Consider the following 12195-nt stretch of genomic DNA (forward strand, 5'->3'; position numbering starts at 1 on the left):
CCCAAATCTGCCTCGAGCTTTTCCCTAAAAAGCAAGATGCATCTCATAGCGCGCCACGAAGTAGACGATAAAGCGTTGTGAATGGTTACAGATTTGCGGCTGAGGTTACAACCAGGACCCTTGCACATACCAGATAGAGGGGTAGAAAGAAAAGACGAGCCACCACCAAATACAAAATATTCTTTCCGGTCTCGATTGTTAAAGTCCTGTGATGTACAGGGGAATAAAAGTAATAAATAGAATGCATTGCCAAGCAGGGTTCCTGTTCGTCTCCCGTCTTGTCATTTCTTGTCCTTGTCCTTGTGTTTTCTGGTGTAAGTCGAGATGGCGTCTCCACAGCCTCAGAGTAATGTTGTACAAACGACGCCTCAGCCTTTGATGCATCAGAGGTCTGTGGCTAGGAAACCTGTTGGGAAGCCGGCTGGAGGACAAGCGCAGAGCATTTCGCTGCCGCATAGACCTGCTCCTCAGCAGCAGTATCCGCAAGCTGGGTATCCTCCTCACAACCAGCAGCAGCAGCAGCAACATGTCCAACAACAGAGACCTCAATCATATCATCCTGGGCAACAGGTTCAACCTGTTTATCACCAACAAAGTCCACAGCAGATTCACCAAGCTCAGCCGATAGCACACCCAGGCCAACCAATTCAGCACCAGCAAGCGCAACCTGCTCAGTATCCTCCCCAGCAGCAACAACAGCACAGCCAACCTCATCCTCAACCTCCTTATCTCCACCAACAACCAATTCAGTATCAGCAAAACCATCAACAAGCGCCGCAACAACAATATCAGCAACAGCAACAGCTTCCACAGCAGCATGTCCAAGCGCAACACCCTCAGCAACAACCCTTCAGCCCGACAAACCCATCACCAAACCCCGCTCCTCAAACGACTCTGCCAAACACTCACCAAGCACAACCACAACAATCTCCAGCAAGCCCAACTCCGCAAATCCATCGTGTTGACACTGCCAACAGCAACATCGGTTCATTTGTGGCCGATCACGGCAGACCGGGAAGCATCAGCGGTAGCAGCGCCGGTATCGCAACGCCCGCCACTACAGTCGCTACACCAAGCGTTGCGGGCACACCACGATGGGAGCCAAATGTTGTTTCTGTCGCAGTTCAGCAGCCACCTGTGAGCCAGCAACCCCCGGCAGTTCAGCATGTTCCGGCCCAGCAAAGTCCAGCGATTCACCATGCTCCAGGCGCACAGCAACCTCAACCGGCTCAATATGCCCCGACAGCTCAACAAATCCCAGCGGTTCAGCAGAATCATCCACCTCAGCATACTCCAGCGATCCAGCCGACTCCAGCTGTTCAAGCTACTCCTGCGGCAGACTTGAGACGCACATCTACTGGGCAACCTCAGCTGTGTAACCATTGTCGAAAGGGTGAGAGTGTCGTTTGAGTGAACCGTTATTGCCGCTAACACTCCCAGGGATTCCTCTCAACGTGTCGGTCTACACCTGTCTCATCTGCAGCACAGCGCATATCACGACGAACTTCTGTGTGTGGTGCTTCACCTCCAATGCAGTCAACACTTCTCACAGCCACGATAAATCCTACTATGCCACTGAATCCGACCCGCGAGTTCAATCTTCCGTTCAAGATGCGACAACCCAAATGTGGACTATTCGAAAGAACGTCTCTGGCCGACTCTGGTACACTCATAATTCGACCGGCTTGAAGACACACCTGAAGCCCACGGCAGCGGCCTTGTTTGGATTCTCTGGATTGCCACCTGGCTGGGATGAGCGCAAGACACCTGATGGTCGAACATTTTACTTCAACAAGAGATTGGGGACCAGTTCATGGGTGAAGCCTGCCAACTCTCTGCCTGACGGTTGGAGAGAATTGAGAACGCCAGACATGACGCCGTTCTATATCAACGAACAACTTGGATTATCGACGTGGGATCGGCCGGGACAGCAGCCACGACAGACGAAGCAAGGAAATAAGGTCATTGTGAGAAAAGCACGGCCTGGTCAACCAAATCAGCCGCAAAATGTCGGCGATAGCATCCTTTCAGCGACGGTCAATGCAGCAAGGCTCACTGGTCAAGGCGTTGAGATGGCAAGTCGACAGGTCGGAAAGCTTGGCAAGAAGAAGAATTGGAGAAAGATGGGTCGGATGTTGAACACAGTCAACAGCTTCGGTGGTATCGGCTCCGGAAGCGATGGCGAGTACGACGACAGTTACAACGATGATGGGGACTTCGGATTTGGAGGTGATGACACGAGCGGATTCCAAGACCAGCAACAAGGACAGTTCCAGCAAAGCTTCGACTATCAGCAATCGTCTTTCTCACAGCCTCAGCAGTCATTCTCCTTTGAGGATAATCAGCAGTCGATGTTCCAGCAACCAGCTTTCGAGCAGCAGTCAACATTTGAGTACTCGGTACAGACTGAACAGCCAGCTTTCGAACAACCTGCGTTTGATCAACAGCCTGCTTTTGGCCAGCAGCCTGAGCAGTTCAGTGTTACGACTGAGGTTTCTTACACTATTAATGAGGGTCAACCAGCCTTCGAGCAGGAGGTTCAGTACACTCAAACATACGAGCAGCAACCCGGTTTTGAAGTTCAGCAGCAGACTACGTTCGAAGCTACTTCAACCCAAGAGCCAATTTTGGCTCAGCAGACAACATCTTATGAGACAGTCATTACATCTGAGCAGGCCGGCGTTGAGCCTCCCGTTCAGCTGACTGAACAACCTGTATATCAGGTTACTTCGCAAGAGACCTATCCTACCCAGCCGTATGTCTACGATCCAACTCAAATGCCTCAGCAGCAGGTTACCATCTCGTACTCAGTACCCGACTATGCCGCCGAACCAGCACCACTGTTCACAACCCAGACCCAAGCGCAGCAACCCATGTATCCGGTGTTCCTTCAGAACAACCAGCCCGAGATCATTACGAGCGACATTCCTCTAGTTGAAGTCCCGAGTACACCAGAGAACACTACACTCATTCTCAACAGCGGATACGGCCGTAACGACATCTTGGCTGGTACTAGTCTAGTGACTGAGAATAACACGGCTCCTGTTCCTCAGGTATCAACGCCAGCGCCACAGGATAGTATTGTGGTGGAGGTGACGGTTCAATCGACCCCAACGCCTGGACTGGAGACGAGTGCATCGCCAGCACCACTCGCTGTGCAGGAATATGATGCTTCATCAAAGCCAGCTTCTATTGTGACGGTTGATCCCGTGCAGCCAGTCGACTATGATGTTGGTGCCAGGTGCAACGCACTCATTTGATGTATAGAGAACATTTGTGACTGATGACTATTATGATGCAATTCGAAACTATGGTTAGGATGTTTTGGTCGATTTCAACAATGGGATTGTTAGCAATGTACACAACGGAATGAGGAACGAGACACGAGTACAATGGATATTAGCACGCAATATAATTTGACTTCCAACTTAACAGCAATACACGCTAGAATGTCGCTCATGTGCATCTCAAAATGTCAAGCTATCCAAGTCGCAACCCCAATATCCAACCATAACACTATCCGACCCATCCCTATTCGATAACTTCCCAGCTCAAGATATCCGGTATTCTTCGTCAGTCCCACCCCGTTTCACAAACCCAATCAAGTCCCCAAACTGCTTCACAGGCTTCTCCTCCTCCCCGATCTTAACCGGTCTATAAAACCACTGCCACGACAACCACAACCCCCAGGTGAACAATGTAGCGGGAACCGCAAACACCCAGTACACCCAGAACTTCTCATTAACGCTCCATACCCCAGTATTGTCATCGACTTTGAAGAACGACATGCTGAACAGCGCTGATATAAACGTAGCGGGTAAGAATGTGAGTGTCACGAAAGCTATGGTCTTCATAGCTGCGCTGTCGGATTGGGTTGCCTGGCCAATCTTAACAGAGATACGAGAATCGTATTGAGCAACTGAGTTGAACGCGAGTTGGATCTCGTTGAGGAGTCGTTCTTTGTTCGCGGAGGCTCTGCAGCGTAGACTTTGCAGAATGTGGATATACCACAGTAGTCGTTCACCTACATGTCGAAACTTTGCTTTTGCAGGTCTATTCCCCCCCGCTGCTTCAGCTTCAAAAGTGCTATGCTGCTGTATGATCGCCGTGATAGTCTTCTCCGCAACTTCAAGCGTTTCCGAGACGTGAATAGCATGCCTGGCTGTATCGTGCATAGCTCGATATCTCGGCTCAGGCTTTTGTGTAAGATCTGTTTTTTCAATCTTGCGAACGTGGTCTCTGACTGCCCAGACGGATTTATCTTGAAGAAGAGAGAGATCTTCGAATAAACGCGGGTAGAACCAGAAGGGGTCGCTGAGCGTGTCGTTGTGAGAGTTTATGAGCAGCGGATCGGGGAACCTATCTCGCAGGCGCAGTTGTTTGGGTGCTTCAAAGACAAGCAGGATTGTTTGTTGGGGATCTTTTATCCAGCGTGTTAGGATGTTGAATTTATGCCATTGATGGCTGTTTTCGTTTAATTGCTTGACGAGAAACCGTGACCACGTATCTATCATTGTTAGCGAAGTTCCTCGATGAAATTGGAGGGAGGAAGACTGACTTAATGCTGTGATCATCCCGTTGTTATCGCGAAATGTCTCGCTTCCAAAATAGCCGTTTGATCGACGGCTGTAGCTTGACCACCAGAGCTCAGGCATACAGAAGACATCGGTGAAGCGTTTCTTACACAAAGAACAGTCGCGTACTTTATCTGCATCCGCGAATCTGCCATAGTCAGCATAATACTCAACCTCAACGAGAAAACACATACACGACTATAACATGCGACTCAGTCCACAGCGCAGGTATCTCCCCCTCATAAAAGTCCCCCGGTCGGACATCCTCACGAAGCCACTTCTCATTCCCTACTCTCATCAGCATGACCCTCACACTCAGATTCAATTACTTACCCTTATCCCATATCAAAACCCGAAAGTCAACGCAATTCTCATGAATTCTAGCCGGCATTTTTTACGTGGTGTTACAATTGAAGAAGTGGAAGAATTAACCGCTGTGAGAAGCTGAGGTTCCATTTTCATACTGCGGCTGAACCAGGGTTGGGCGGCAAAAGAGGCGGAGTGTGTGCATAACCTGCATGATTCTATTGAAGCTTGCGAGTGTTGGTAGCACAGGGCTGAGCCTCATTTGTGAGAAGTGACCAATTGTGTTTTTGGGCGTTAGGCAAATGCGCCCGGCTGTAGTGGTGGTCTCTGGGGTGCATGAGTTTTTAGGCAGCGTTTGTCGCTGTGCGGTTTGGCGCAGAGAGAAGATGTCGCATGCCGTTTGATCACGGGGGGAGGGTAAATACATTAAGATGAACATATCGTGGTGTTGGTGTTGGGGTTGGTGTTGGAGGCCTGTTGATGTTGGCGCCTGCTCACGATGATACCCTGGAGCGCTTCGGATCAGATCATGCCAGCACCCTTTGCAGGCTCTACACCTGCAGGTCTCAAGGCATCAATGGAGAGAGAAGAGATTTTACCAAACAGCCATGTAATGAACCAAAGCTTATGCCTGATTAATACAGTATGTTGAGGTTTGGAATAAATCAAGCAAGCTTCGATAAATGCTGTGAACTCCAACACCATACCATTCCCTTGCGTACGCACCATCAATTCCGTAGATCTAATTTAAAACATTAGCTGCCCAAAATATCTCAAGAAAGGCCCCTATCATATCAAGTAGCTTGCCTTCTCTCTCACTTTGGCATCGTCCCCGAAATGGTTTCCATATCTTGACGACCTCGCTGGAGAAGAATGCCAGGTAGCACTTGTAGCAAGCCTCTAGACACCTACGTGGTCTTTATGTCTCTTTATATTCGCACTGAAGTAGAATTTATAATATCTCACAGTAACTTCTTCTCATAAGGATCTGGTAACAGAAACTAACGGAGTGAGTTACGCAGTAGCCGAGAAGAAACGGAGGAGAAAGATATGGCTACAAGCGAAGCGGAGGTAGGTCAGCCCGCCTCAGAGACGTAAAACTTCCTTATGGCATTCAATAGTAGATTCTCATTCGGGAGCCTTTTACTGTGAGGTTATTACGCGATGAATATCTTCTACGGTTGCCTTGAACTCCGTTTCTCATACGACTGTTGTCCCGCGACACTATGCAAACCGTCGCTTGAGAGGAAGGACAGCAAGGGAAAGTGTGGAACTGTAGGAGCTTATTCTTATTGAATCACATATAGATCGATCGTTCCTTGTATACCAGGCTGGATATTTAGATATTGACACCAACATCTGTCGCGACAATCTCAACAGTCAACCACCTACCTATTTTAGATCGCCGTGGGAAACTACATGTACTTAGCTTGAGGAATAATCACTGACTATCTCTTTTGAGCACATGAAACCCTAGATACCTCCTATAGCTCTCATTTCAAAGAGCACCAAGCTCGAACACGATCGGCCGTGTGGTACTGATTCAAGGTCTATGGCAACGCCCTCGGGAGGCTCTCCAAACACTCCGACTCCTACCGCCCGTATATAGTCAATTTTACTCGCATTCAAGTGAATCGCAGACTGAGAGGCAGAAAGATACGATAGTTGATCAAAGCTATGTTCTTCAAGCTTTCCAGCCTGCGCAACATAGCCAAGACTGCTGCCTGCCACATTAACACATAGAGTCAACGTCGCAGATACTCGGCGCTACCATCTCTTCAAAGCAGCAAAGCCTCTGCCTTCAATCTTTCATCTCAGCACTATGGGAAGGACGACCATTGCCGTGAAACACGGCTAAAGGATCGACACGATGCAGCCCTCTCTAGCGACCGCGGATCATCGCGCAGCCCGTTCCACCAAGCAGATTTAGGTCAGCTTTACCGAGTGCTCGGGTCTGACATGCCCAGTCCTTCACCTAATTTAGTGGTCTGGTAGGTCTAGATCCTGCGCTGTGAGGGATCAGCATTAGGTCGATGAGGTCTAGAACTAGCGGACGCTGATGAGGAGAAGACCATGGGGCATGTCGATCAACAACAAGAACACAACGGCTACGAACGAACTTTCAAGTACGAATACCCTCACTTGTTATGACGTTAAGGTAGAAATGTCTGTTCTGTAGTAACATCGGGCGATCGATGCTCTCACAGTTCTTCAGTGACAACGACACAAAGTTCCAGCATCATATCGCCAGTCTGACCCAGTGCGGGGAGCTACATAATGTACAGACTGTAGACCGGGTATATTGAAGAGAATCGCGACCAGATTAAATCCCCTGTTCAAAATGTGCCATTCAGCACCTCAAAATGGCATCATCGAAACCACACCCCCAGCTGTCGTGATCATACAAAACGTACAGCCACGCTCGCCACAACAAAATCCCCAACTGCCAAGTCGATCCCATCTATCTCTCCGAACGACTCATAACCCACGGAGCCCATCCGTCAAAGATAAGAATAAACCGGGAGAGCAACCATGCCTCGTCATACAACAGAAAGTGGCAAACCTATCAAAAAGCCCATCTTTTCCCACATCGACTTTTTGACATTTCCCCTCGTTGGAGAAATCTCATACTGTAGAACCACTCACAACCTCGGTGTACAACATACTTTGTCGCTGGGAGAAGATCGACTGCACAAGATCAATAACGACGTCATTTAACGAGCATGGGATTTTTTAAAAAAAAACCTGAATCGTAATGAAACGTCGACTTTGCCTTGATGCACAAAAGTGAATCGTGGTTTGATGGGATTTGCACGTGGCATGACTGTGTGCGTGACCTCATGTGGAGATCATCTGCCATAGAGGGCATGATGCGAATGCCCTTTTAGTTGTGTAGACGTGAAGCACTGTAACGTTGTAAAACATGACGCGAGTCAAATGCCACACATTGTTAGTTACGCGACAAGTGCGCTGAGCGCGGTATTCGTTAGCTGACGATCACATCACATCACATTCACTTTGCAATCAATAGACACAATGTAGGTATTGTTAAGTTATGGTATTTCTGCCATTCAGTGTAGGTGCTACCTCTTATTGATTTCACCGCCAGTGCCGCGTCAAATCAACTCTCCTTTATTCCACAAGGAGATTGCCCGTAAAAGCAGTCCCGCTCTAAACCACAAATCTTGGCTACCAGCCAAGTGATCCAACATGGGGGGTATCCCAAATGCAGAAGAGAGGTACTAGGAAAAAACAAAAACGCCTGAATCAAAATGTCCCTGGGAGTTGGGTTGGTCCCCCCTAAAAAGTCTAAATGCGCTTCCCGGTCGTGATGCTGAATGCTATGCCAAAGAATATGTCGGTTGGGAGAGCGAAAAGAGGTGGTACAGGTTTGGTAATATGAGTGTCTATAGTTTCGTTTCATGTGGACATGTCGAGTGATTGAGTTCGTTGTGATGGCGAAATGTATTTGAGGAGTAATGGCGATGAGAGCAAGGTTTGTCGCGGCGGTGAGTAAAGTTCAGGTGTCGGTTGTCTAAAGGGGTATCATAGTGTCGAGAACCGCATTCGCTTCCTTGCTTCTAGAGGAGGAGAGAAATATATTTATTTCTTGTGCGACTTGCCGGAGCGCGAGTAGTTTCTTCGCACACGCTCACGACCGCGTCGCTCCTCCTCATCGCTGCCACTGCTGTGACGACGACGATCCTCCTCGTACCAGGTACTCAAAGCCTTTCCGCCAAAAGTGAGATCCTCATCCTCGATGATTGTGGGTTGCACCCAGGCGTAAGCTGAAGGGTCGACTTCGCGAGCTGTGGGGTCGAGGGCCTGAAGATTGGGGACGTAGTAGTAGTAGGTTTCGGTTGTGTGAGCCATGGTGACAAGATTTGATGTGATTTGGTTTGCCAGAAGAATTTGTTGTTAATCCACTTGGGTGGATTGTGAAGAGTTATATGTTATTGTGTTGTTGTTGTTGTTGTGTTTTGTTAATGGTGGTTCCTTTGTTTTGTGTCTGGAATGAGATGGCGCCTTGGTAAATAAAGCAGGTGTCACTCTTTCAAAGGGATGGGAGATTTGTGTGTGAGATGGTTTGATTGCGTCAAGCAAAATAGTTTGATGAGGTCCAGCTCGTGAACAAAGAAGCAAAAAACGCTAATAGCTGTGACGGGATGAATCTCGTGATGGTGATATATGAAGTATCAAGAGAAAGAGAGAAGAAAGCCGGGGAAGGGGATTTCGGGGGGAAGGCTGATGGATATAGACACAGGCAGAGGCTGTACCCGACCTGTAAGTGGGGAGTGAATAGATGGAGCCTCAGGTGAAGCCAGGAAGCGAAAGGAGGTGGGGAGTGTGGCGGGCTCTGTTTTTTCAAGGGGGGGGAGTGGCAAACGCCCCCTGTTACGAACCTGAGCCGCACTGTGCCGTCACTGAAAGATAGTGAGGCTCAGCGGCACAGTATCAAAGGATCATAGGTAATCCACAGTGGCAATCAGGAGTTTCTCGTGGTACCGAACAAGGCATCCCGCGCACAGTAGAAAGCCAACTTTGGGGGTAGATCTAGCCAAGGCCCGGAATCTCGTCGTGGGCTCTGGTCCTTTTTTTATATTTTGAGGCCTGGGGCACCAGAAGGCTGGATCCATTCCTCCAGCGTATTTTGCGGGGATGAGCGAGGGCCTGGATAAGAGATGCCCTAGCAGCCTGCATTCCACCAAATGCCCTTTTACCTTATCTTGAAAGTGTAGACTACTTGAGTAAAAATGACTAGATTGAAGCTTCTCTCGGGAGCACCGATTCACTGTGACACGCGCGCCGAAAGTCGGCTTTGCGGGATCGTGAGGGAATTTTCACGATGTTGTTGAGATTTAACTCGCGCGCGATACAGTATACACACAAACTTTGAGGGGATAAGTCGGGTTGGGGTGTTGAATCCGCCATGTTGGAGTCAAGATGGATGGACGGGCTTGAAGACTACTGGACAGGATAGATATGAGCTTTTTTCTGTTTATTTGTTCTTCGTTTTTTTCTACCTCCAGTAGGAGAGGATCAGTGCCTATTCGAACGTCCAAAGTCATTCTCGGTCGAACTAATTCGTATAATACCGTAATGATCCTACAGTGTCATGCTTATTTACGCTGATTTGACACGATATCAAGTAAGACAGGTTCAGAAAAAGGGCCGCAATGTTGGACGATCGGGCTTGGCTGATATTACCAAATCAGGGAACTGAACTCAACTTGTCTTGACTCGACTTTAGGTATCAAGATTGTAATTTGAATCAAGAGGTGATTTTTACATTTCTCTGCTGATGACTTGTCTCTGCACTTTTGGTGGATCCCGCGGGTCCGCTTCGGTGAACTGATCGATATCATGATGGGAACCGGCCGAAAGAAGTAGAAAAGTGAGGCTGGGTCTCCCCCTTATCGTCGTTCGTGTCCCAAAAAAAAGCTCGGGCCCGGCCATGAGTCGATGGTACGATGTTCATTACGCTTACCGAGAGATTGTTCTGGCCCCATGTAGAGAAGAGAAAGAAAGGGTGATGTTATCGTATGTGCTTATGGGGGATTGCAATTGCGACACACTGTGCATGCACAAAGATGATGGTGATGATCGATTTTGTGGTTGAAAATGGATTGCTGCGTTGCCTAACACGTATGTTTCAGCCAGCCCAGCCCAGCCCTGCGGTGAGAGTCCTGCCTTGCGTGAGACTATCGACGAATAAGCCTGGTCTCGCAGGCCTCAGCGACAAGGCATAACTATCGCATGAAATAGGATATCCTTGGCGAGGAATATGATGTGCTTTGTTGGTTAAAAAGTGTAATAATCAATTCGTCCTTATCCTCGGTATACATACATGCGCCGTCCACTTGGCCAAGGCCAGCAAACAAAATAAACCACGTCGCGATTTGCGGGGAAGCAGGCATCTTTGGTGGAGATGTTGTTGTTGACAGGGGATGGACTAAAAGGGGGGAGTGTGGATAAAGCAAGGGCATGCTTAATCGAGCTACCTATTCAAGCAACACAGCTGCCAGATGCAAACCATCCCATCTGTATTTCCCCGCGCCCAAAGATGCCACATGGGAGGTGAGATACGGAGGGCACAGATTACGATTGTACTAAAACAATCAGTCAACAGGTTTGGTATAAAACGCCTGCTGACTTGAGACCAGACCGCAAGAACTACCTCGTACGGAACGGAATGAGCAAATGCGCAGCTGACAATGAGCGCGATACGCACCGGGCTGAGCCATACGTGCAACACAATTATCGATTGCGCCGCAGCTCTGGACCCTGATTTTCCACATGGTGTGAGGGACAAAGGTCTTTGTCCAGAACAAAAGGAACAGAGTACTTCTCGTTTCTTTGATCAAAGCATGAGATAGCATGTCGCTAGGACTGAGGCTCAAAGAATCACCTGCACCTAACAAAGATAACATCTGAGACAATAGAAAGTGCTAGCTTGACCAAACCCCATGATTTAATACCGGCGCATGTGCCGCATCTTGATACCTTGATTTCTCTATCACGAAAAGGGCGGGGAGGGGGAGGGCAAAGCTGGGGTTTGCGCGCCGCCCGTCACATGTTTAGGTTAGGAGGGGGATACGATAGCTTCGCGCCACAGGAGCCGAGGGCTGGAACGGTGAGTGAAAAGCGGAGAAGTAAGTACAATCATGAATGATTCAATGCCAAGTCTGTAGATTTGCTTGGGAGTTTGGAGAACGTTATCCTTTTCGCGCCCGGAGCACAGATTGCAGGCCGAGGATATCTTGTCTGTAAAGGGGAATCTGGGGACAGAAGGATTACAGGGATCCTTGTCGCCGAACTCCCGGAGCCGCGAAATCCTTCTGCATCCGGGCTGACCATTCTTGTTACTTCTATTAGCACTCCGTACATATTTCCGTATAGAATTGGAGACAGCAGCCAGTTGGAGTTTGTCTCCGAGTCTATTGAAAAAGTTTATCAATAGAGTCCGAGACATGCACGAGGTTATTGAATTAAGCTGAAAGCTGAGAGTTACCGAAACCGACAGAGTTTTTTTCCTTTGGCTCTTGTGCTTGTCAGACTTGACTCATTTGTCGTGAGTTGTCCGCCACTGAGCAAACCTTTGAGTCAGTCATGGGTCACCGTCGTGTTCGGACATGTACAGTGTGCGATGCCATGTCTTGAATCATTCCCAACACATACACACCCTCTCTCTTTTCCAGGTTCGTTCTTATTTTCTAGTCTGAGCCTTGTCCGGCTCTCGTAAGCCACAAGGTGAACAGATTGCTGACTAGAAGTGCAACGACACCGCCTTTAGATGTAACACAAATATTGGTCG

The 12195-nt window shown here is 48.6% G+C and overlaps 4 protein-coding genes across 5 annotated transcripts; 1 reads left to right on the top strand and 3 right to left on the bottom strand.

Annotated features, from left to right (window-relative positions):
* The first annotated feature begins 238 nt into the window (after positions 1–238).
* On the top strand, positions 239–4333 carry FOIG_09382 (uncharacterized protein). Its single transcript, XM_031209633.1, has 2 exons — positions 239–1393; positions 1441–4333. The coding sequence occupies exons 1-2, from the start codon at positions 325–327 to the stop codon at positions 3258–3260; spliced, it is 2889 nt and encodes a 962-aa protein (XP_031060720.1). The 5' UTR covers positions 239–324; the 3' UTR covers positions 3261–4333.
* Positions 281–5373, bottom strand: FOIG_09383 (uncharacterized protein). Of its 2 annotated transcripts, XM_031209634.1 has the most exons (4): positions 4908–5373; positions 4769–4862; positions 4559–4722; positions 281–4507 (listed from the first exon to the last, which is right to left on the bottom strand). In XM_031209634.1, the coding sequence occupies exons 1-4, from the start codon at positions 4963–4965 to the stop codon at positions 3552–3554; spliced, it is 1272 nt and encodes a 423-aa protein (XP_031060721.1). In that variant the 5' UTR covers positions 4966–5373; the 3' UTR covers positions 281–3551. The 2 variants fall into 2 exon arrangements, with proteins under 2 accessions (XP_031060721.1, XP_031060722.1); XM_031209635.1 differs by having other exon boundaries at positions 4559–4862; positions 4908–5338.
* Positions 5374–8001: 2628 nt separating this feature from the next.
* On the bottom strand, positions 8002–8304 carry FOIG_09384 (uncharacterized protein; the record flags this gene model as incomplete). Its single annotated transcript, XM_031209636.1, has 1 exon — positions 8002–8304. The coding sequence occupies one exon, from the start codon at positions 8302–8304 to the stop codon at positions 8002–8004; it is 303 nt and encodes a 100-aa protein (XP_031060723.1).
* Positions 8305–8483: 179 nt separating this feature from the next.
* FOIG_09385 (uncharacterized protein) lies at positions 8484–8753 on the bottom strand (the record flags this gene model as incomplete). Its single annotated transcript, XM_031209637.1, has 1 exon — positions 8484–8753. The coding sequence occupies one exon, from the start codon at positions 8751–8753 to the stop codon at positions 8484–8486; it is 270 nt and encodes an 89-aa protein (XP_031060724.1).
* Between the last annotated feature and the right edge of the window lie 3442 nt (positions 8754–12195).

The sequence above is a fragment of the Fusarium odoratissimum genome (assembly GCF_000260195.1).
Source record: "Fusarium odoratissimum NRRL 54006 unplaced genomic scaffold supercont1.15, whole genome shotgun sequence".
NCBI classification, from domain to species: Eukaryota; Fungi; Ascomycota; class Sordariomycetes; order Hypocreales; family Nectriaceae; genus Fusarium; species Fusarium odoratissimum.

Bases quoted from the DNA above. Each gene is read 5' to 3' on its own strand.
- FOIG_09382 (XM_031209633.1), top strand. From the start codon at position 325: ATGGCGTCTCCACAGCCTCAGAGTAATGTTGTACAAACGACGCCTCAG. The intron at 1,394-1,440 runs GTGAGAGTGTCG...TAACACTCCCAG, and splicing joins GTGTAACCATTGTCGAAAGG to GGATTCCTCTCAACGTGTCG.
- FOIG_09383 (XM_031209634.1), bottom strand. From the start codon at position 4,965: ATGCCGGCTAGAATTCATGAGAATTGCGTTGACTTTCGGGTTTTGATA. The intron at 4,723-4,768 runs GTATGTGTTTTC...TGACTATGGCAG, and splicing joins GAGTCGCATGTTATAGTCGT to ATTCGCGGATGCAGATAAAG. The intron at 4,508-4,558 runs GTCAGTCTTCCT...TAACAATGATAG, and splicing joins CGGGATGATCACAGCATTAA to ATACGTGGTCACGGTTTCTC.